Source organism: Pelodiscus sinensis, chromosome 19 (genome assembly GCF_049634645.1).
Source record: "Pelodiscus sinensis isolate JC-2024 chromosome 19, ASM4963464v1, whole genome shotgun sequence".
Lineage (NCBI taxonomy): Eukaryota > Metazoa > Chordata > Testudines > Trionychidae > Pelodiscus > Pelodiscus sinensis.
The window spans coordinates 9377075-9400922 of record NC_134729.1 but is presented as its reverse complement, the minus strand read 5'-3'; the positions used below and the strand labels follow the sequence as shown (position 1 = coordinate 9400922).

The 23848-nt window shown below is 61.0% G+C and overlaps 1 protein-coding gene across 4 annotated transcripts in view; it reads right to left on the bottom strand.

The window, feature by feature from the left end:
• Nucleotides 1-13811, bottom strand: part of CAMSAP3 (calmodulin regulated spectrin associated protein family member 3) — a 35556-nt gene extending 21745 nt beyond the window's left edge. For all 4 annotated transcript variants that reach the window (XM_075902168.1, XM_075902170.1, XM_075902169.1 and 1 more), the window contains exon 1: nt 13509-13811. In XM_075902168.1, coding sequence (XP_075758283.1) covers nt 13509-13656 — 148 coding nt within the window. In that variant the 5' untranslated portion in view covers nt 13657-13811. The remainder of the gene's footprint in view (nt 1-13508) is intronic.
• Nucleotides 13812-23848: the final 10037 nt, after the last annotated feature.

Below are 23848 nucleotides of genomic sequence, written 5' to 3'. Positions count from 1 at the left end.
CACCGAGCTGCTGGGGCAAGGGATCCCTCCTCTCTGGCCCCTGCAGGGAGCAGCCCAGGTAAGCCGAGTCCAACCCCCAGCTGTGAGCACCCCAGCCCAGCCCTTCCCCACACCCCCAACCCCTGCACCTCAAACCCCTCATCCCCAGCCCCACTCCAGAGCCCAGAGCCCAGCTACAGCCCTTGCACCACAGCCCGGGGTCTCCTTCCGCATTCAGAACCCCTTGGCCCCACTCCCGCCACGTGAATTTTGTTGCATGTGCCAACAGGAAGGTGATGGGCCATGCCTCCCCGCCACAGTGGGCACACAACACTCATTCTACCAAGGGATGGGAAAAGTTACAGGGAACACGGAGAGATCCCAGCCATTGACGGGGGAGCGGGGCTGAAGACACCAAGTTCTTTCCTGCCCTCTCCCCGCCCCCGTCCTCGACACAGGACCTAGCCAGCACCCTCTAACCCAGCTCAGCAGAGTGGGCAGGACAGGGGGCACTGGCAGCCAACCTTCCCCAGAGTCCCAGAGCTGCTAGGAAGAATCCCTTTGCATCAGCTTGATCTGGGGCACTTTGGGGTGCCCCCTTGCTGGCCTCAGAGCCTTGGCCCTGAGGGGCTCCTGTCTGGAACCTCTGCCCTCCCTGCCATGAGCACTCCTAGGGCAGGCACCTCCTGGCGCCCCCACACCAAGCTGGGGTGCTCACACGCCTCCTGCAACATGATCCCCAGGCAGGAGCAATTACGGGGGAAGGGAAACCGGCCAGGCTGGCTGCTCCTGGCCCTGGGCCCAGCCCCGGCAGAGCTGGTGTCAGCCCACGGCCCCACACTAGGCACTCTCAGGACAGAGCCTGGGGCGCCTCCCTGGGGGTGCAGTTCCCAGGGAGCCAGCACCACAAGCCCCATCCCCGTCCAGGGGGCGGCTGGCTGGAGTGCAGCAGGGAGGGGGCTCGCCACGGCAGAGAATCCAGACAGCCCAGCGTCCCACGGGGCCGTGGTCACCCTGCCAGAGGTGGCTACCGGGGGAGGGGAGCAAGCTGGGTGCAGACTCGCCCACGGGAGGGAACGGGACTGACCAGCCACCCAAATAAGGCCTCTGCTCCCGTCTGCATCGGCACGTTGTTCTGAGCGGGGCAGCCTGGGAGCCAGGACTCCGGGGTCCCTCTGGCAGGGAAGTGCAAACCAATGGGCCGGAGCAGAGGGCTGGGAGCCAGGACTCCGGGGTCCTCTCCCCTCTGCCCTGCCAGGCTCATTAATGAGCTTCCACTTACGTCCAAGGCGCCACAACCGGACCCCTGTCCCCTCTCCCTCCCGCAAACCCAAAGGGGCAGGAGAAGAGGGGCCCTCCTGACTCTGTTTTCTATGCAGAACGGATGTGAAACATGAGATTTGCACACCAGATCCTCCCCCCACGGGGGGGGAGCATTCCTGAGCGGGGAGAGGGCCCCCCACCTCTGGTGAACAGGTGGAGCAGCCCACACAGCTGAGTCAGCATCACCTGATGGAGGAGTCCCTGCTGCGCACGGGACTCGCGGCTCCGCCACGGAGAAGCCACGCCCCCTGTGGCATCGGGCCCAGACACCCGCCTGCCCCTCCAGCATCCAACGCTGGGAACTGCCAGATCCCAGCACGGGGTGGGGGCGAGTGTGGGTGCAGACAGACACCCCAGCTCCCCAGGCGCAGTTACGTGGCCCCGGCTTAGCAGGGCTGAGCCCCACTGAGCTACACGTCACATGCCCCACAGCTCGAGCTGTGCGCCAGGACTGAGGGGAGGAAAGAGCAGCCCGGGATTAAGGGGCCCTGGCAGAGCTGAGGGGGACCCGGGGCTGGGACAGAGGGAGGCCGTGGGGCTCTCACACTGGTTCCCAGGTAGCTCCTGATGTTTGGGATGGGCAGAGAGGGGAAGGTCCCACTGCAAAGCAGCCCCAGGGAGGAAGAACAGGTCTGGGACAGCCACATGGCTACACCCCCAGGCACAGGGGGAGTGAGTGGCAGGAAAAAACATGAGGGGCTGGCACAACAGAGCTGGGGGGCTGGAACGCGCTGGCCATCTCCTGCCCCCCAGATGACTGGCTGATACCAGCCCCCAAGGAGTCAGGGTGAAGCTGCCAACAGCAGAGAAAAAAGGGTCTCTGCCCTGCCCCCTACCACTGGGGCCTTCCTCCACTCTGCCAGAGACAGCTGGGCAGCAGCCACATCCCACCCCAGAGGTGGCTGCCTCCCTGTGCCGGGGGCTCCATGCTGGCGCAACCAGTCCCGTGGAGGAGGCCAGTGAGCTAATCCCACCCTGCTGCCTGAGCTGCTTATCTGGGCAAGGCCACGCAGGGAACACGGCAGCGCTGGGCAGGCGCCAGGCCTCCCGCCCCCCAGGAGCCTGCCCGGCTTTATCTTGGCTAAGCACAGCTGGGAGCCAGCCCCTCCCCCCCGCCTGCCAGGCGTGCAGATGGGAGCAGCGCACTTTCAGCTGCTCAGAGGGGGAAGCCCAGGGACAGGCCCTGCCCTCACCCCATGCTCCGACCACTGGTTCTGCCACGGGACAAAGGGGCAGGCAGAGCTGCTCTGAGCACTGGGGCCGCAGCCCTGCCCAGCTCCCGGGTGGCAGAGACCGTCTCCCCCCACCCGAGGCCCGGGGTCTGTCACCAAGCCCCAGCACACTGGCTCATCTGCAGTGCCCAGGGCAGGCCAGGCTGCAGCAGGGGCTGGGACCAGTGCACGGTGCCACCCAGCCTCCTCCAGAGAGCCAGGGTCCCAGAACGCCGGAGCAGGAGGAATCCGGAGGGAACGAACGGCCACTGGGCTCGGCGGGCGTGACCTTCAGTCCAGCGCCAGCCAGAGACCTGCCCCAGCCAAGTCCTAGAGCACAGCTCAGACGGGCCCTGACTTCATCTCAGCCTCGCCAGTGCTGGACAGTCCAGCCCAGCCCTCAGCAACCCGCTCCAGCGGCTAGTTGCGCTCACGGATGCCTTACTTCCACGCACTGCGCCTGGCTTCCGCTCCCAGCCATGTCCCACCTTTGCTAGGCCGAAGAGCCCAAGAGTAAATCGTTTGGCCCCTCTAGGTTCCTCCTGACTAATCAAATCACCCCTTAACCGCCTCTGTGACGCTCCCTGTTGTGACAGGCCCAAAGAGCTCAGGCTGAGGCAGGTTTCTGGTCCCTTTATCATGGAGATCGAGCGGCAGGGACACAGCCCCCAGTGGCTGGCATCAGGGCTCCCTGCAGATCCCCACCAGGCTCACATAGCTGGGAGGAGGCTCCAGAGCCAGAAGGGACCTGCATTGCCCAGGCTCCTGGACCACCTGGCTCGTTTCCCTAAGGTCAGGGCAGAAAGAGCAGGTGCCAGCCTCGCTGTGACAATGGGCCAGCAGCGGAGACCCGCCACGGCGCGGGCGAATACACGCCCCCTACTCCCAGGCTGAATGTGGCTCTCTGCAGCCTGTCCCGGAGGCAGGTGAGCCCCTCGGCCAATAGCAATTCCCACGGGGAACAAGTCATCCGTTAACCCGCAAGCAGGACCACAGCCTGGCTCACCCAGTAGCCACGGCATCACCACTGCAGCCAGGCGAGAGCCCTGCTGCCCACCCCACCCTGTCCAGGAGCTGGCGCCGCATGGAGCAGGGCCAGAGAAAGGCCCTGCTCCTAGGGCTGTGAGCACAGCTGACCTACACACTGCCAGGCCCCCGAGAGAGGTGCAGACCCAACTGCATCCATGCCCAGCTGCTGCCTGGTCACAGGGAGACTGACAGCACCTGTGCCCAGGACACACCAGATTCATGATGGGAACACTCAGGCACTCACCTAATCAGGCCCTGGGAACGCGACCGTGTGACGTTCCCGACCAAATCACCCGCACCAGTTCAGCGGTGCCCAGCCAGTAGCCCCCCGCCCGGCCAGGGCCCCCAACGCAGGCACAGCAGGACTGGCTGGAAACAGGACACCTGGCAGGATGGGCACAGCCCGGCCACCATGCCCGAGCCCAGCCGGGAAAGCAGCAGCCTCTTCCATTCCCCCCAGCACTGGGCCAGGCCCCGGGCGGAGAAAGAGGGAGATGAGCAGAGAGGCCGGTATCTGAACCCAAACTGCCAGGCCCCCCGCGCTGACCCACTCGACAACACCCTGCCCCCACCGCTCCAGCCAGAACGCCCCAAGCTAGGGACGGATGGAAAATCCTGCTTAAAAAGAGAACCTGTTAAACATAATATGTAACCAGTTACCGGGACTCCCGAGCTGCTGGCCCAGCCCCATGGAGCCTGCCACACTGCCGGTTAACCTGCTGCCCCAGTCAGCGTGCCAGTAAGGTTAACCCTTTACATCCCTCCTCCCAGCACAGCCTCCCCATGGATGCCAGCTACCCCATCCCACAGGAAGCACATGTCAGTGCCCAGGGAGCCCCGGCACAAGACTTTGGGGCCCGCACAAGCGCACGTGATGGGAGACACCCAGTTGCTTGGCAGGAGCTGGGCCTGAAACTCACTCCAGGGCAGGGCCCCCAGACACGGGCCCTGACACGCCACACCACTCCATGGCTCGGGGCCAGGAGCAGCAGGGCCTGCTGGGGCCTGCGGTCCAATCAGCACGTGGGTGTCTGGAATGATGCTACTGGGTAAGAACTGGGCACCTCCCTCCCGACCCCAAGGTAGCAGGGCATCAGGTGAACCTCAGCCGGGGGGAGATAGGAAAGGAAGCTCTCAAGCTGGAATGGGCTGGCCCAGCCCTGATGTGGGCCTGCAGGAGAAGCTGCCACCCCCCCCCCCCCCCCACAGCAGGGCCTGCTCAGAGCTCAGTGCCCAGGCTGCACGGAGCAGCAAGCTGTGCAAGGAGTGAGGGCAGCAGCTGGGCACCAAGCAAATAGGTGGTGGGGGCAGCTGGAGGCCCAGGGCATGGAGGCCAGGGGTTAAGGCAGCACCAGTGGCTGACAGAGACCTACTGCACATGGCTGAGCAGCCTGGCTTGCAGAATACAGGCAGAGCGCAATCTGCGGGGCCAGCACCCCAAACCCCTTGAGACCCCAACTCCCTAGGGCAGGGTATTGTTGGGAGACCAGCTGGCAGGGCCTGTCTACACTAGGCAAGGAGAAGCTGCAACAAGCCCCCCCACCTCCACCTAGTGGGGGGGGGGGGCTCGGGCCAGCTCTTAACAGGGTTGGACAGTCCAAAAATGTACATTTCAAATGCCAGTCTGCTGGGCAGCATGTGTCCCAGATCCCTGTGGAGCCACTTTGCACCCGCCCCACGCTCAGGGCAGCACCAGCCGGGCTGGGGGGTTAGTTCCCGCTAGGCCGTGGGCTTCCTAACTGGGGGATGTGCCCCCTGGGGGGCATGAAGAAATTCTGGGGGGGGGCACGAGGCAACCCAGTCCCCCCCCCCCCCCCCCCCCAAACACCTAAAGAGTTTGCTGCTATTTTTGTTTTTCGGCCCTGGTAGGTTCCCTCTTTTTTTTTATTTGCTCAACAAGTTTTGCTGCTATTGGGGGGGGGGGGGGGTGCACGTGAGGGTCTCAAAAAAATCAAAAAGGGGGCGTGATGCCAAGAAGTTTGGGAACCGCTGCACTAGGCTGTGCGGCTCCCCATGCCAGGCTCAGGGCCGGAATGGAGGAGAGCCCCAAGGCTGCCTCGGCCAGGGGGAGGCAGCTCTCCCCACCGGCTCCAGCTGCGGCTGCCCCTCTCTCTGACCAGGGCTGCTCCCAGCTGGGCCAGCGGGGACAGGAGGTCCAGTTCCTAGGTGGGGGACCACAGGGCTCCACACGCCATGGAGCCTCGTGCCCCCTCCCCCTCAGGAGGGCCTGCTGGCTGTTCCAGGGCGTGGTGCAGTGCCCCACTAGGCAGCCGCTGACCAGGAGCCAGCCAGGTAAACTCAAGCCCAAAGTCCCCGCCCCAGAGTCACCTCCTGCACCCCAGCCTAGAGCCCCTCCCCAAACCCCCTCTTGTACCCCACCCCCTCATTCCTGGACCCACCCCAGAGCCATCACCCCTCCTGCACCTCAATATGCAGCCCCCGCCTGCATTCCAAATTAGGGATGCAATAGTGCATTCGATTAACCATTAGCTTATAGGTTAATGCTATAGGCTACACACATTCCCCTCCCCCGGTACATTGTTTAGCAGGCTGGCCAGCAGCCTGGCTCAGTCCCAGCTTGCACTGGGTCCGGGACCTCCCCCCACTGCGGCTCTGCAGTTAGAGTGCATTAGGAGCTAGGCGGGCAGGCAGCCCGGCTCAGTTCCGGCTTGTGTTGGGTCTGGGAGCTCCATTCTCCCCACGCCCCTGGGCAGGGGCTGCTGTCACCCTGTGCTGCTGATCTGCATTGTGTTAGGTGCACACACGCCCCCTCCACATCGCACGGGCCAAAGCTCAGTCCACTCAGGGGTGAGAAAATGAGAGAACACATTGATGGGGGCCTGAGGTGGGTCTTAGGCCCCACTGCCCTGCTCCCCCGGAGGGCTCACCCTTGGCTAGGCCAGAAGCCAGAGCTGGAGAGTGAGAGCCACTTGGGAAGTCCACTAGGGGAGCTGGTTTTTAAACTGGTTCCCCTCACGGGCCAGCTCCCACCTGGCACCCCACGCAGCTGCCTCTGATAGAGAGGCAGCAGCACGGGGTAGCAAAGGGCTCCCCAGGAATGGGGCTGGAGCACACTGGCTGCCAGCCCCACCCCCAGGGACTACAGAATAGTCGACTAGCCTCAACTATTCATTTAACCAATATTTAACATCCCTATTCCAAATCCCTCAGGGCCCCCCCCCTCACATACACCCTTCTTCCCAATCTTTGTCCCAGCTCTGAGCCCCACATCCATGGCCCCACCCCAGGGCCTGCACCCCCAGCTGGAGCCCTCAGACTTCTGCACCCCCAGCTCCCTGCTGCAGACCTGAGCTCCCTCCCACACTCAGAACTCCAGAGCCCTACTTCCACCCTATGAATTGTGTTAGGTGCACCACTCTGAAGGTGACGTGTCACACGCCCCCTCCACGTCACACGGGCCAAAGCTCAGTCCACTCAGGGGTGAGAAAATGAGAGAACACATTGATGGGGGCCTGAGGTGGGTCTTAGGCCCCACTGCCCTGCTCCCCCGGAGGGCTCACCCTCGGCTAGGCCAGAAGCCAGAGCTGGAGAGTGAGAGCCACTTGGGAAGTCCAGGCTGCTGTGTGGAGCCTCTAACCTGGGTGGTGCACCCAAGCGTGGCAGGGCCGTGGGCCCACGGCAGAGAACCCTGTTCCCTATTAGAAATCCATGGTCCCAGAATGCACTGGTGCAGCAGGAAATCACGAGGGAATGAACGGCCACTGGGCTCGGCGGGCGTGAGCTTCGGGCCAGCGCCGGCCAGAGACCTGCCCCAGAGCACAGCTCTGAGACGGGCCCTGGCTTCATCTCAGCCTCGCCAGTGCTGGAGAATCCAGCCCAGCCCTCAGCAACCCGCTCCAGCGGATGCCTTATTTCCACACACTACGCCTGGCTTCCGCTCCCAGCCGTCGCGCCGTGTCCGACCCGTGCTAGGCCGAAGAGCCCAAGAGTAAATCGTTTGGCCCCTCTAGGTTCCTCCTGACTAGTCAAGTCACCCCTTAACCGCCTCTGTGGCGCTCCCTGTTGTGACAGGCCCAAAGAGCTCAGGCTGAGGCAGGTTTCTGGTCCCTTTACCATTCTCTGACCCCACTCCAATTTATCACCCCCCTGCTTGAGCCTTGGGCACAGGATTCCAACAGCAGTCGCGCCAGGGCCAGCAGAGGTACAGTCCCCTCTCTGCGCCTACTCAAGAGTCCCTCCTTTCTGAGCCCCAGGAGCACGTTAGCCCTTTAAGCCACAGCATCTCACTGGGGACCCACCTCCAGCACTTGAGTCGCTGCTTCCCAGGCCAGATACCCATCCTGCAGGGTTGGCCTGTGCTTTGTTCCCAGAGCTCTTGGTTTACATTCAGCCAAATTCACACAGACTGGGTGTGCAGCCAGTTCACCAGATCGCTCTGCATCGGTGACCTGTCTTGACTGATGAGGAGCAGCTGCCCCAGGGGAGGGAGTCAGGGGCTTTCTGCAGGCTGCGCAAGGCAGAGAGAGCAAAGGACCAGAAGACCCCAGTTACGCTGAGACAGCCACAGGGCAGAGGGAGCTTCCCCCAGCCTCTGTCCCTTTGCAGAGACGGGTCTCCAAAGCCTCTGGTCCCACCCCCAAAGGAGCAAGACAACAAGGGAGGGGGGCTGTGGGTTACAGAGATACCCACCTCCCTTGGCAGCAGCTACAATGGACTAGCTCCTGCCATAGTCTCCCTGGTCCCCTCCCCTGCCTGCTAGAGAGGCTCAGCCAGACATGCTCCATATCAGTGCAGGGGTAGAACGAGCATCAGGGGATGCAGCTGGATGAGACAGTCCATGGGTCAGTGTGATCAGACTCTGGGGTGGGACATGCACCCACGCCCAGCCACCTCACCCTCGCTCTCCCAACACAGCTGAGCCCAGTGTGCTTCCCTTCCCAGCCTCCCCACCACAGGAATTCAGCAGCCAGGAGTCCCCGCCTCTGCCCAAATCACCAGGTTTGAACATGGCCACCGAGCAGCTGGGCCAGGATCCTGTCAGGGCTCGCCTGGTGCCGGCGCTGGCGCTGCTGCCTGTGTTGACATCAGTGTGCCAAAGAACCTGTGTTCCAGGCCTGGTCGCTGTAGGCCCCCCTGGCCTCTGGGGGTGGGCTGTGCTAGCACAGGCCACAGCCAGTGTTCCCTCTAATCTTTTCCACCCATGTGCAGAATAAATTTTGTCATGTGCATGTGCACCACCTAGCAAACCTAGCAGAGTGCCCACAGCTAATCAGCTAGGCAGCTTTGGACTCTCTCCTAAGCTGGGCACTGGTGCGGCCACTCACTGGGAACACTGGCTGCATCCCTGCCCCAGCAAGAAACGAGGTCTTGCAGTGCCTGGGACATCTCTCAGCAGCAGCCCAGCCGGACCGCCCGTGGACTGATGTCTGGGCCCATTCAGCCACACTTAAGGGAGAGTAATGAGAACAGCTTTGCCCTAGTGGGGTCTAGGGGCCACAGCTCCACACGGAGTCAGGATTCATTTCCCAGCTCCACTCCTCAGCGCCCCAGTTTCCCCTCTGTACTTTGCTTACTGGGGGCTCTTTGGGGTACCCACCGGCTCATTAGGGGTCCACGCAGTCCTGGGCCCTGTTGGGGCCCCTCAGTCTCAGCTGGGGGAACCCACGCAGTAGCCAGCACAACAGCTCCCCAGCCCACAGGCAGAACCTGAGAGCTGTCACTGGGTCCTCGTGTACCCAGCTCCTCAGGTTACACCCAGTTCCGGCCTGTAGCGCTGATGGGTCCTGACTCACCCCACAACCAGCCCAAACCCAGCCAGGCCTCAGCGCTGGAATGCAGGAAGCACCGGGGCACGCAGAACGCGCACCACGCGCATTCCCAGCTCAGGACGGCAGGAGTCGGAATTGCCAGGGCAGAAGATAAGCAAGTAGTTCCCAGCAGGGCCCTGGACTCTGAACCTGGCACTGCCCCACCAGGGCCACCCTGGCCTGGCTCCAAAGCAGATGACGCGGCTCCCTGCCTAAGCTGTTTGTGTGTGACACAGAAGGGCAGGGACAGGGGAACCTGTTCTCAGCTGGGCCCCCTCCCTCATTCCACATACAGCACCAGGCTGGCCAATCCAGCCCTGACCCTACTGACAGCAACTCCATCCTGCCCTGCACCCCGTAACACCCAGCAGGGGCAGGACCTGATCTTCCTCTGATCTGCTGAGCCTCACCCCAGAGCCAGCTGAATTCTAGCTGCCAGTGAGTAACTCCCTCTCACTTTTCCAGCTCCAGTGGCACCGCACAGTGATGGAAGCCGGCAGACCACAAGCCACTAACTCCTTGTCCTCCCATGGCCTTGGCAACACCCACCCCCGACAGAGCAGGGCCCGCGCAGAGCGCCAGCCCCTAGTCCAGAAGCACTTGCCTGGGCTGCAACCCAGCCTCCAAGTCCTCCCACATTACTTCCAGGTCAGCAAGCTCAGCCAAACGATCCCCTCCCCCCAGGCTGGCTTCCCTCCCTTGTCACCAGGCTGTGTCTGTGACACAGGGCTCCTAGTATCCAACCCAGCCAAAACAGGGATGCACTACCCTCCCCCCTCCCCCCCCCTTCTGTCACTCCTCCCCTTCCAGCCACACCGCTCTAGGAGGGGAAAGGAATTCCCCCACCAGCCAGCAGGGGAGAGGCCTTGGGGGCATCTTGTGAATGAGCTGCCCCAAGCCAGACTTCTGTGGCAGATCAGAAGCAGGTCCCATGGTGGGCTATGGGCCAGGGATGGCATGGGGAGCTGGGTGGAAGACCCTGTTCTGGGGGGCTGAAGGAACAGAGAGCCCTGAATGGGAAGGTTCTCTCACCCCTACACACCCCAGCCAGGGTGGATCCCTGGGGGCCCCGGAGACATCAGGTCAGATTGTGTTTGACATGGGACCCCACAGAAAGAGGAAGGGTGACCCTGCCAAAGGGCCCCCGGGGAGGTGGTGGCAGCACTGGGTAGGGCCAGGGGAAGCCCAAACACCCTGGATCTAGGAGCCACCTCACCCCACCATGCCCAGGGCAGGAGGCCTAACCCCCCCCCCCCCCCGATGGGTTCCCCATGACACCACTTCAGGGGACCCTTCCTCATCCTGGATTCAGCCTCTGGGCCCCGAGGCCATGTCTGTGGGCAACCCTCTCCCAGAGGAGCTGGCCAGCCCAGGCTTTGTTGAGCTGCGTGGCCCACTGCTGGTGCCAGCACTAGCCAAGCACCCTGGGCACAGGGACACGCCCTGGAGGGTCACATCGGCGCTGAGCCCTGCTGCTGGAGGCTGCGCCCAGAGGACAATTCCCTCGTGAGGCTTTTCCAGCTCCAGTGGCACCACACAACAATGGAAGCCTGACAGCGACACCTGCTAAGGCCACCCGGCACTGCTGGTGTCTGCCCGGCGGGGCGGGCCCAGCATCAGCCAGCCGCCTGTGGCTCTGGGCCCTGTAGCAGCAAGCAAAGGGTTAAGGCAGCGTGAGCTCACCTAGCCACACACGTCACCACGGCTCCCACCATCCAGGCCCTGCGACTGCAACAAAAGGGCCTCCTTCCTCCGGGAGACAATACAGAGCAGTGTAAGGGCTGGAGAATAAGGCACTGGGGTGTCGGGCACAGCAGCCCCCCAGCCCATGCAGGCCTCTGCCCACCCAAGACCAGGCACAGAGGACTAAATACGGCCCTCAATCAAAACCCTTTGCCCGCCAGGCCCTCGGCGGGGGGCGGGGGGGGGAGCGACACCTGCCCACCCTGGGTCTGAGGAAGAGAAAAATGCATGGAGATTAAATCCCTGCCCTTCCGCATCCCCCCTTCCAATCCCAGAGCAGGCTGGGGAACAGATTGCAGGCAGGCTGGGGTGGGGGGGCAGGGGGAGGGAGAGACCAGCACTCTCAACTCCTCAGAGCTTCCCCCCCTCCCCATCTTCCTGAATATTCAGGCAGCCCTTTCATATGTCACAGCTGGTGGGTGGGTGTGCGGGGAGGGGGCTGTGCACGGCAGGTGACAGACCCACACTCCCCCTGCCCCCACACACATATTGAAGCCCTATCCCTAGTGCAGCCCACCCCCACCAGGGCCGGAAAAGGCTTCGCTGGGCACAGAGATGGAGGGCAAAACACCAGCCTATTGTTTGGGTTGGGCGTTCACAGAGCCAGCCTGCGGTTACTCCCAGGAACAAGGGCCCTGCTAGGGAGAGGCATTGCGGGGTCCCCTCCTCCTAGCTCAGAGCAGGAATGGGGGTCTCCTCAGTTCCCTTCTCCCACAATAAGAGACATCCAACTGCAGTGGCTAGGTGTCCCCCTATCACAATAGGGTGGGGGATGGGGGTCCTGGTCATCCCCCCACCCCCCACGGGGCCCTTCCTCAGGGAGCAGCACAGAGGCCTTAGTAAACAGCAGGGGTGTGACCAGCAGAGCCCAAATCCCCCCCAGGCCAAACCCAGGCAGAGGGGTGGTCACCACACCCCCCCCCACTCCTGCTAGGGAGAAAGTTAGGCCCCTCCCCTTAAGAGACCCTCACACCAGCCACCTGCATTTGACAGAGAGCAAGCAAGGGGACAAGGAAGAGGAAATTCCCCACAAACCAAGTCTCCTCCCCCATGTATTCTGGATTCTCATTCCTCCTCCCCCCCCCCCCCCCCAGATTACAGTTGCCTTCCCCCCCCCCCGAGTCCAGCTCACCCGGCCACCCTCTTCCTCCTTGTGCCCTGCGAGCAGCCCCTCTGGCCCAGTGCCAACCCCTCCCCACATAACGCAACCAGCAGGTCCCTCACCTCCCCCTATATCCTGGGCTTCCCATCCCAGGCCCCCCCGTGCTTTCAGAACTCCCCTCACTGCCTGCCCCCTTGCAGATGCCCAGGGCCCTCTGCCTCCCCCTGGCCCCCATAACCCTGTGTAATCCGGAGCCCTCTCCTCCAAGATGCCCCTCCCACGTACCTGCCTTCCCTGTCTAGCAGGCCCCTCACGCTCTCCGTCCAGCCCCCCATCCCCACCCCCAACAGCCAGCCCCCCAGCTCCTATGCCCTCCAAGCCCCCATCCCCACCCCCAACAGCCAGCCCCCCAGCTCCTATGCCTTCCAAGCCCCCCATCCCCACCCCCAACAGCCAGCCCCCCAGCCCCTATGCCTTCCAAGCCCCCCATCCCCACCCCCAACAGCCAGCCCCCCAGCCCCTATGCCCTCCAAGCCCCCCATCCCCACCCCCAACAGCCAGCCCCCCAGCCCCTATGCCCTCCAAGCCCCCCATCCCCACCCCCAACAGCCAGCCCCCCAGCTCCTATGCCCTCCAAGCCCCCCATCCCCACCCCCAACAGCCAGCCCCCCAGCTCCTATGCCTTCCAAGCCCCCCATCCCCACCCCCAACAGCCAGCCCCCCAGCCCCTATGCCTTCCAAGCCCCCCATCCCCACCCCCAACAGCCAGCCCCCCAGCTCCTATGCCTTCCAAGCCCCCCATCCCCACCCCCAACAGCCAGCCCCCCAGCTCCTATGCCTTCCAAGCCCCCCATCCCCACCCCCAACAGCCAGCCCCCCAGCTCCTATGCCCTCCAAGCCCCCCATCCCCACCCCCAACAGCCAGCCCCCCAGCTCCTATGCCTTCCAAGCCCCCCATCCCCACCCCCAACAGCCAGCCCCCCAGCCCCTAGGCCCTCCAAGCCCCCCATCCCCACCCCCAACAGCCAGCCCCCCAGCTCCTATGCCTTCCAAGCCCCCCATCCCCACCCCCAACAGCCAGCCCCCCAGCTCCTATGCCTTCCAAGCCCCCCATCCCCACCCCCAACAGCCAGCCCCCCAGCTCCTATGCCCTCCAAGCCCCCCATCCCCACCCCCAACAGCCAGCCCCCCAGCTCCTATGCCCTCCAAGCCCCCCATCCCCACCCCCAACAGCCAGCCCCCCAGCTCCTATGCCCTCCAAGCCCCCAGCCCTCCAAACCCCAACAGCCAGCGCCCCCGCGCCTCCTATATCCCAGCCCCCCGCCCCGGTTGCCCCAGCCCGGCCCGCGGTACCTGCGCCCGCGTAGCCCTTGGCCAGCGCCCAGGCCAGGCTGGCGGCGCTGCGCGCCCGGGGGAAATCGTACTGATCCAGGGGCTTGATCTCCGGCACCAGGAAGCTTTTCCTCATCGCCGCGGCGGCAGCGGGGGCGGCGGCCACCATGGCCCGGCAGCTCAGCAGCCCCGCTCTACGGGCCGGGGGGCTGGCGCCCCGCCCGCTGCGGCTGCAGAAGCGGCCAGCGGCGAACGCATCCCCGGCGCGTCTCCTCCTCCTCCGGCCCCGGCCGCGGCGGCTCCCAGGTGCCGAGCCCAGCGCCCGCCCCCCATGTGATCCGCGGCTGTCACTCAGCGCGGGGGGCGGGGCGCGCGGCCAGGTAATTGCCTTAGGCGGGGCGGGGGCAAAAGCGAGGGGGGCCCTCCACGGAGCAACCTCCGCCCCGGAGCAGCGGCTCCCCCATCGCCTGCGCCAGCACCTGCCTGCGCAAAGGCGAAAGGCGGGGGCCAGACCGGGCGCTCTGCAGATCCATCACACACACCCCGGGGGGGGGCTCCGCAGGCCCATCACCCCTAGCAAAGGGGGGGGCTCTGCAGATCCATCACACACACCCCGGGGGGGGGCTCCGCAGGCCCATCACCCCTAGCAAAGGGGGGGGCTCTGCAGATCCATCACACACACCCCGGGGGGGGGGTTCCGCAGGCCCATCACCCCTAGCAAAGGGGGGGGCTCTGCAGATCCATCACACACACCCCGGGGGGGGGGGGCTCCGCAGGCCCATCACCCCTAGCAAAGGGGGGGGCTCTGCAGATCCATCACACACACCCCCCGCGGTGGGGGGCTCTGCAGGCCCATTACACACACTTCAGCGAGGGGGAGGGTTCTGCAAGCCCATCACACACATTCTACTGGGGGGGGGGCTCTGCAGGCCCACCAACACCCCTGGCTCTGGGGATGGATCCCCCAGCAATGGGGGGGGGGCTCATAAAGCCCTTCAGCAGCCAGGATTCTGCCAGTCCCCACCCCCCCACAATGGGGAGCTCTTGCAGAGCCATCCACTCGACTCCCCCGCACATGCAAGGAGATGGATGCACCCACCCCCCACTGCTGCTGTCTGGGCCGCACATGTTGGGAGGCCAAAGGCACTTCATTCTGCTGGGAAGAGACACAAAGGGACTGCGGCAGGGAACAGCTCCAAGGAAGGCCCTGTGGCCTCCGGGTGTACGAGCCTGAGAGATTCCCCCAGCTTCGCACCTCCCTTTGTGTGTGTATGTGTGTGTGAGTGATCCCCCTGCATGACTCCCTGTGTGTGTGTGTGAGAGAGAGAGAGAGAGAGAGAGAGATCCCCCTACACTCCGTTGTGCGTGAGAGATCTCCCTACACCACCCTGTGTGTATGAGATGCCCCTGCACCACCCTGTGTGTGTGTGACATCCCCCTACACCACCCTGTGTGTGTGTGACATCCCCCTACACCACCACCCTTCTGTGTGTGGGGGGGAGATCCCACTCCACTGCCCCCGCATGTATGTGTGTGTATGTGTGAGATCCCTCTATACCCCCCTGCATGTGTGTGTGTGTATGTGATCCCCCTGCACCACCACATGTGTGTGAGAGATCCCCCTTATGCTCCTACCTCCTGCATGTGTGTCTGGGTGAGACACCCCACCCCTGTAGTCCCTGCATGGGCAAGTGCACACTCAGCCTGGTCTGCCCACAGGTCCGGAGGGCCCATGTGTCACCTGAAGCACCCAAAGACTGATGGCAGGACTCAGGCCTTGCTGACTTTGCTGTGGAACTACACTCCATGCAAAACAGCCAAACTGAGCTGTGGGCAGGTGCTGTGAGCCTGCTCCACTCCACACGCCCCCAGCTCTCGCACCTGGGGGGTAGCAGGGCCAGGCGCCACAATCAGTCCTTGCCTCTGCCATATTTAGGGTTTCCCGATGGTTTCAACAGAAAAAACCGGACACAATTGACATTACATCACAGTCTACATTACAGCTTATTGAGAAAATACCGGACAGTTCTATTTTCTCAATTTGTTTCCCCAACAGAAAGCTCTGTCCAGTTCAAAACCGGACACCTGGCAACCCTAGCCATATTGCCCATCACAGAGTAACCAGCGCCCCGTGGGGCAGGGCTACTGTTACCAGCGCCCCGTGGGGCAGGGCTACAGTTACCAGAGCCCTGTGGGGCAGGGCTTCTTTCCCCATTGCTCAAGGGAGGAAGTAAGAAGGTGCAGTGAGCAACCCGCCAGTCCTTTGCCATTTCTTTTCGCAGGGCTCACGGAAGGGCGGGGGGGCGGGGGTGCTGCTAGAGGCATTTATTGGCCTGGCGCTGGGTGTCGGGTTTGGCTCCCACCCGCAATCCCAGTACAGATTTTATTTGTATCATCAGAAATTCGTTCCTTTGCTCAGTGCCCAGGCTGGGTGTCGTGGCTGGGGCAGAGCTGCAGGGCAAACTCAATGGGTGCAAACAAATTTACTGGCTAGCTGGCTGATGAAAGAACAATGCCGGGGACCCAGGCCCCCCTTGCCCTCCCTCCACTTTAACTACTGGACCTTCTCACCTAACACAGATGGCACTAGATCCCAGGAGTGCTGATCCCAGCTCCCACGCACTAACCACTAGACCCCACTCTCCTCCCAATCCATGCAGTTAGAATCCTTGTCAGGGGCCCAATCCTGCACGCCTTCGCCTTCATCAAAGCACCAGGGGCCCAACCTAGCAAACACACGACCCCTGGGAACAGCCCTACTGTCTGCAGGGGGGCAAGCAGCTCAGCCGTGGCCATTTGTGGGCGTTGGCAGCATCGGACTTTTCACATGCTCCCTTTGCTCCCCCTGGGAAAGAGCATGAAACCCGAGAAGTGAGGTGGAGCGGCCCTGAGGGCCCAGAGTAAGTGACTGGGAAGGGGAGAGCTCCCTGTGTCCAAAAGGCACCTCCCAGAGCCCCCACCGCCTCCCCGCTGCATTTCAACAGACACGGCAGCCTCCAACAGGGAAAGGCCTGAGCTACTTGCAGGGGCAGTTACACCAGCACCCGTGTGGAAATGTTTAATCCAGATTGATCTAGCCCTCTGAATTAACTGTGCCCAGCTACACTTAGAACACAGCCGACAGGAGGGAGTTCTCCCCTCGGCAGACGCACAGCACGGTCTACACAAGGGGTTAGGTCGGTCTAACTACAACGCTTGGAGGCGAGGGGAGACGTTGGATCATGTGAACTCTCCTGGGATGCCGCAGGGTTCTGACCCACAAAGCGGGGGCAGGTGTACCCATATCAATGGGCTTTTAGCAGACAAGCAATTCCTGTATCTTGGAGGGGACACCCCACGACAACGCGTGGCATCTTTACACCAGTACAAACACGCCCACGCTCAGAGTTAGTAACACTAGAGAATCATGCACACCCCACACCAACACAGCTACACTGGTACCAAATACAATTACCCAGGATGACCCAGGTAATTATAGGCCTGTCAGCCTGACATGGATCTGGGCAAGATAATGGAGTAGCTCATAAAGAGGGTACTGTAATTAATGCAAATCAACGTGAGTTATGGAAAACAGATCCTCTCAGACTAGCTTGGTATCTTTGTTTTATGAGATTCAAGTTTGCTTGATAAAGGTAACCATGCTGATGTAATAACTTAGGGTATGTCTACACTACAAAGTTAGTTCGAACTAACTTTCATAGGCGCTACACTAGCGCTCCGTTAGTTCGAACTTAATTCGAACTAACGGAGCGCTTAGTTCGAACTAGGTAAACCTCATTCCACGAGGATTAAGCCAAGTTCGAACTTACTAGTTCGAATTAAGGGGTGTGTAGCCCCTTAATTCGAACTAGTGGGAGGCTAGCCCTCCCCAGCTTTCCCTGGTGGCCACTCTGGCCAACACCAGGGAAATTCTGCCCCCCTCCCGGCCCCGGAGCCCTTAAAGGGCCACGGGCTGGCTACGGGGTTTGTGCCAGTTGCAAGGCTGCCAGCACCCGTGCCAGCACACCCAGCAGCTGACACCCCATGAGCCAGCGACCCGATGCCCCCCACCCCTCCCCCTTTTCCCGGGACCAGCCTGGCGGCTCCCAGGAGCCTGCCCGGGGCCACAAGAGGCGGGCGCCCGCGTGGTCTAGTGCGGAGATCGTGGACCTCATCGAGGTTTGGGGGGAAGCCTCCAATGTCCACGATCTCCGCACTAGCCACAGGAACGCGGCAGTGTACGGCCACATGGCTGCCAGCCTGGCCGCCAGGGGCCACCAGCGCAGCCGGGAGCAGGTGCGCTGGAAAATTAAGGACTTGCGGCAGTCCTACTCCCGGGCCTGCCTGCCAGGGGCCGACCCAGAGGTGTGCCCCCACTTCCAGGCTCTGGACCTCATCCTGGGGGCTCATGCCGTCCCTGCCCCCCGGGAGGGGATAGACCCCGGGGCAGAGGGACCGCTCCCAGACACGGAGGAGGAGGAGGAGGAGGAGAGCTCCGAGAGCCAGGAGCCTGCCGGCAGCCTGCCCAAGACCCAGGACCCCCGAGGCACCCCACAGAGCCACACCCCTTAGGGTATGTCTACACTACAGCGCTAATTCGAACTGACTTAGTTCGAATTAGTTAATTTGAACTAAGCTAATTCAAATTAGCGCATCCAGACTTAAAAACTAGTTCGAATTAGCGTTTTACTAATTCCAAGTAGCATGTCCACACTGAGTGGACCCTGAACCGAGGTTAAGGCTGGCCGGAAGCAGTGCCGGCAGGGCATCAGAGTAGGACTTAGAGCGTGGAGATGCTGTCTCAGGCTAGCCGAGGGCTGCGCTTAAAGGGTCCCGACCCCCACCCCAGACAGACAGTTCTCAGGGGTGCCCTGCTTGCAAAGCAGTCCTGGCTTGGATTGCCCGGAGTACCCACACTGGGCACATCACAGCACTCAGCCATCAGACCGGCTGCACTTGCCGCAGGCTGCCATCTGCGGAGAGGGGGCAATTGGGGGGCTGCAGGAGAGGTTCCACCCCCAGAAGCCCACAGAGCCAGCCCAGTCCTCCCCATAGGGGGCTCGTGCCCCATTCCTCCCTCACCTCCTTCCACTTACCTTTCCCTAGCCCCCCTTCCTGATATACAAAATAAAGGACAATTGTGTTCAAAAATAGAATATGTCTTTCTTGAACAAAACTGGGGGAGACTGGGAAAAGGAGGTGGAGGAGGGGAAGAGAGAGGCTGGGAGAGGGGAGGGCAACTAAAATGATCAGGGGTTGGGAACAGGTCCCATATGAAGAGACTGGGACTTCTCAGCTTAGAAAAGAGGAGACGGAGGGGGGACAGGATAGAGGTCTCTAAAAGCAGGAGTTGGGTGGAGAGGGTGCATTCAGAAAAGTTCTTCATTAGTTCCCATAAAGAAGGACTAGAGGACACCAAAGGAAAGGAATGGGTAGCAGGATTCAAACTAATAACAGAAAGTTGTTCTTCACAAAGCAAAGAGTCAGCCTGTGGAACTCCTTGCTGCAGGAGGCTGTGAAGGCTAGAGCTAGAACAGAGTTTAAAGAGAAGTGAGATCAAGTCATGGAGGTTGGGTCCATGGAGTGGTATTAGCCAGGGAGTAGGAGTGGTGTCCCTGCCCAAGGTTTGTGGAAGGCCGGAGAGGGATGGCACGAGACAAATGGCTTGGTCACTGTCTTCGGTCCATCCCCTCCAGGGTCCCTAGGGTTGGCCGCTGTCGGCAGAGAGGCTACTGGGCTAGATGGACCTTTGGTCTGACCCAGTACGGCCATTGTAAGCTCAGGGCTCAGGGTCGGCGGTCTCACTGGACCCCCTTGATTTTCATGCACACCTGCTCCTGGGTGGCCAGGCTGGCAGCTCTCCTGCCCTAGCCGGCCACCTTCCTGTGCCTAGTGCGGAGGTCGTGGAAGAGGTCCACGATGTCCGCACTAGCCCAGGCGGGTGCCCGCCTCTTGCGGTCCCAGTTAAGCTCCCGGGAGCCGCCAGCCTGGACCCGGGAAGAGGGGGAGGGCTGAGGGGCATCGGGTGGGTGGCTCGATCCGTGCCAGGTGCAGGGTCTGCTGGCTGGGTGCTGGCAGGCTTGCATCTGGCACGGGCACCGTAGCCAGCCCGTGCCCCTTTAAGGGTTCTGGGGCCGGGAGGGGGGCAGACGAGTTTCCCTGGTGTTGGCCAGGGTGGCCACCAGGGAAAGCTGGGGAGGGCTAGCCTCCCACTAGTTCGAATTAAGGGGCTACACAGCCCTTAATTCGAACTAGCTAGTTCAAACTAGGCTTAATCCTCATGGAATGAGGATTACCTAGTTCGAACTAAGCGCTCCGCTAGTTCGATTCAAATTCGAACTAGCGGAGCGCTAGTGTAGCACCTATGAAAGTTAGTTCGAACTAACATTCGTTAGTTCGAACTAACTTTGTAGTGTAGACATACCCTCAGGCTAGCCGAGGGCTGTGCTTAAAGGGACCCAACTCCCACCCCGGACAGACAGTTCTCAGGGGTTCCCCGCTTGCAAAGCAGTCCTGGCTTGGAGTGCCCTGAGTGCCCACACTCAGCACATCACAGCACTCGGACATCAACCCGGCCGCACTTGCCGCAGGCTGCCATTCAGGGGGGGTCAATCAGGGGGCTGCAGGAGAGCTTCCACCCCGAGGAGCCCGCAGAGCCACTCCAGTCCTCCCCATTGGGGGCTCGTACCCCATTCCTCCCTCACCCCCTTCCACTTACCCCTTCCTAGCCCCCCTTCCTGATGTACAAAATAAAGGACACGTGTGTTCAAAAATAGAAACTCTCTTTATTGAACAAAACTCGGGGAGACTCGGAAAAGGAGGTGGGAGAGGGGAAGAGAGAGGATGGGAGAGGGGAGGGCAACTAAAATGATCAGGGGTTTGGAACAGGTCACATATGAAGAGAGGCTAAAGAGGCTGGGACTTCTCAGCTTAGAAAAGAGGAGACTGAGGGGGGATATGATAGAGGTCTATAAAAGCATGAGTGGTGTGGCGAGGGTGCATAAAGAAAAGTTCTTCATTAGTTCCCATAATAAAAGGACTAGAGGACACCAAATGAAAGGAATGGGTAGCAGGCTTCAAACTAATAACAGAAAGTTCTTCTTCACAAAGCAAATAGTCAGCCTGTGGAACTCCTTGCTGCAGGAGGCTGTGAAGGCTAGAACTAGAACAGAGTTTAAAGAGAAGTAAGATAAAGTCATGGAGGTTGGGTCCATGGAGTGGTATTAGCCAGGGGGTAGAAATGGTGTCCCTGGCTTCTGTTTGTGGAAGGCTGGAGATGGATGGCACGAGACAAATGGCTTGGTCATTGTTTCGATCCATCCCCCCCAGGGTCCCTAGTGTTGGCCACTGTCTGCAGACAGGCTACTGGGCTAGATGGACCTTTGGTCTGACCCAGTACGGCCATTCTAAGCTCTGGGCTCAGGGTCGGGGGTCTCACTGGACCACCCTGATTTTCATGCACACCTGCTCCTGGGTGGCCAGGCTGGCAGCTCTCCCGCCCTAGACGGCCACTTTCCTGTGCCTAGTGCGGAGGTCGTGGATGAGGTCCACGATGTCCGCACTAGCCCAGGTGGGCGCCCGCCTCTTGCGAACCTGTGCAGGCTCCCGGGAGCCGCCAGCCTGGTCCCGGGAAGAGGCGGAGGGCTGGGGGGCAGCGGGTGGCTGGCTCGAGCTGTGCCAGGTGCAGGGTCTGCTAGCTGGGTGCTGGCAGACTTGCACCTGGCACGAGCACCATAGCCAGCCTGTGCCCCTTTAAGGGCTCCGGGGCCGGGAGGGGAGCAGAAGAGTTTCCCTGGTGGTGCCCAGAGTGGCCACCAGGGAAAGCTGGGGAGGGCTAGCCTCCCACTAGTTCGAATTAAGTGGCTACACAGCCCTTAATTCGAACTAGTTAATTCGAACTAGGCGTTAGTCCTCCTGGAATGAGGTTTACCTAGTTCGAATTAAGCGCTCCGCTAGTTCGAATTAAGTTCGAACTAGCGGTTTGCTAGTGTAGCGTCTATGAAAGTTAATTTGAACTAACGTCTTTAGTTCGAATAAACTTTGTAGTGTAGACATACCCTTAGACTTCTGCAAGGCGCTTGACTTAGTCCCATGTAACATTTTGTTTTACATGTAACCGTGTCAAGTTAACAGAGTCCATGTAAAATGGATTAAAAACTGACCAACTGCACAATCTTAGAATGTCATTGTAAAGGGGCTTCGTCACCAAGGGGTTCTGTTTCCAGTGGGGTCGTGCAGGGATCAGTTCTTGGCCATACCCTATTTAACGTCGTTATCAGTGACCTGGAAGAAAACATAATATCACTGAAAAAGTTTGCAGATGATGCTAAGCTTGGGGAGCGATAAATAACGAAGAGGACATGTCCCTGATATAGATCAGTCTAGATTGCTTGGTAAAATGGGTGCAAGCAAAGAATATTCATTGTAATTTAGCTAACTGCCCATGCCTGCCGAGAGTGACAAAGGCTGTTGGCCAGACTTAGGGGGTGGCAACTCTTGCCAGGGAAACGCTGACTCTGAAAAAAGGTTTGGGGATCACGGTAGATAATCAGCTCCCAGGGTGGCACTGTTGCCAGAAGGATGAATGCAGCCCTGAGATGCATAAACAGGGCCTCTTGAGTAGGAGCAGAGAGGTTCTTGTACTTCTGTGTTTGACCCTGGTGGAATCCTGGGTCTGGTTCTGGTGTCAACGCGTCAAGAAGGATGTTGATGAGCCGAAGGGATCATGGGATTCCTCGTGGGATGAGGTTTACCGGGGCTGCCGACAAAGGGCTTTGATGTCGACAGGGGGAACGTCCAGACTAGCACGTGAGCCGACAAACAGCTGATCAGCTGTTTGTCGGCTCAGCGCGGCAGCCATGTAAATGTAAATGAAGCCGCGATCATTTAAATCGCGGCTTCATTTGCCTTTGCCAAAACAACAAATCTACATGGCTCCGTCGACAGAGCCATGTAGTCTAGACGTACCCTTAGAGTGATAGACTCTAGGAACTCAATCTGCTTAGCTCACCAAAGAGAAGATCAAGGGGTGACTGATCACAGCCCATAAGTGCCAACATGAGGGACACACATTTAAACCCTCTAGCAGAGAAAGGTCCAACAGGAGCCAATGGCTAGAAGCTGAAATGAGATGTCAGTTTTGAATGGTGAGAGCGGTTCACTTCTGGAACAATTTACCCAAGATCACGGTGGATTCTCCACGATGGATCATTTTTAAATCCAGATTGGGGGGGTTCTGAAAGCTCTGGAGCAGGAATTATTTTGGGGCAGGTCTCTGGCCTGTGTGCTGCAGGAGGTCAGAGTAGATGGTCACAACAGTCCCTTCTGGCCTCAGGAGCTAGGACATGAGTAAATGGAGCAGGGCGCCCTGCTCCACACGGGACGTCCATCCCGGTGCCTGCACTGGCTCCGGCAGCCTGGGTTGAATTCGCACCCGTGCAGCAGCGCTGGGAGTTACACTTAGCACTGGGGGAAAGTCCAAAGATCGTGGACATGTAGGGCTGGAAAGAGCCTTGGGGATCATCTGTTCAGCACCAAGTAACCCTAGACCAGAGGGGGCAAACTATGGCCACATCCAGCCCTCCAGCCCTTTCTGTCTGGCCCTGGAGCGCCCACGTGGGGAGTCTAGGCCCCTGGCCCTCCCCTTCTGATCCCGTTGCCCTGCAGCCTTAGCTCCCCCCGGCCTGGGCAGCTTGCTCTCTGCGCCGCCAGCCCATGCACCAGGTAGCGTGCTTGCAGCTCAGGCTGGGCAGCCCGGCTGTGGCACTGCCGTCCTGGTGGTCTGGCTGGTGCAGTCAGAGCATGGGGAGCGGGGGGGTTCAGGAGGTAGTGGGGGCAGGGAGCAGGGGTGCAGGGCCCAAGTGAGGCAGGGAGCGGGGGTGTTGGGTGGGGGACGGGAGTCCTTGGGGGATGGTTAAAGGGCAGGGAGCAGGGGGTCGGATGGGGGCAGGGGCCGGGCTACGCCCTTCATGCAATTTCTGGCCAATGTTTGCTCAGTCCTGCCAGGTGTTTGTCCAGCTTGTTCCTAAAAATCACCGTGATGGTGACTCCACCATCTCTTTCCCTGTTCCCATAGATGATGTGAGGGGTGGCTGGCGGGGGGGGAGGGAGGGCTTCCCCCTTGGCTGTCAGTGAGTGGGGGGGGCCTTGCTGCCCGCGCCCGTCTCTGACCCCACTAGACCCCAGCCTGCATTGCTTGGGGGTGGGGTAGAAGTGGGGCAGAGCAGAGCAAGGGTGGGGAGAGGGAGGAGCAAGGACAGGGAGGGGCTGGGCGAGGTGGGGCCTGGGACAGAAGGGGATTGTCCTGGCTGGGGCAACATGACCAGTTTCCCCACCACCTCCGGTGGCCATGCGCCCTTTTTATAACAGCCCTTCACGTATTT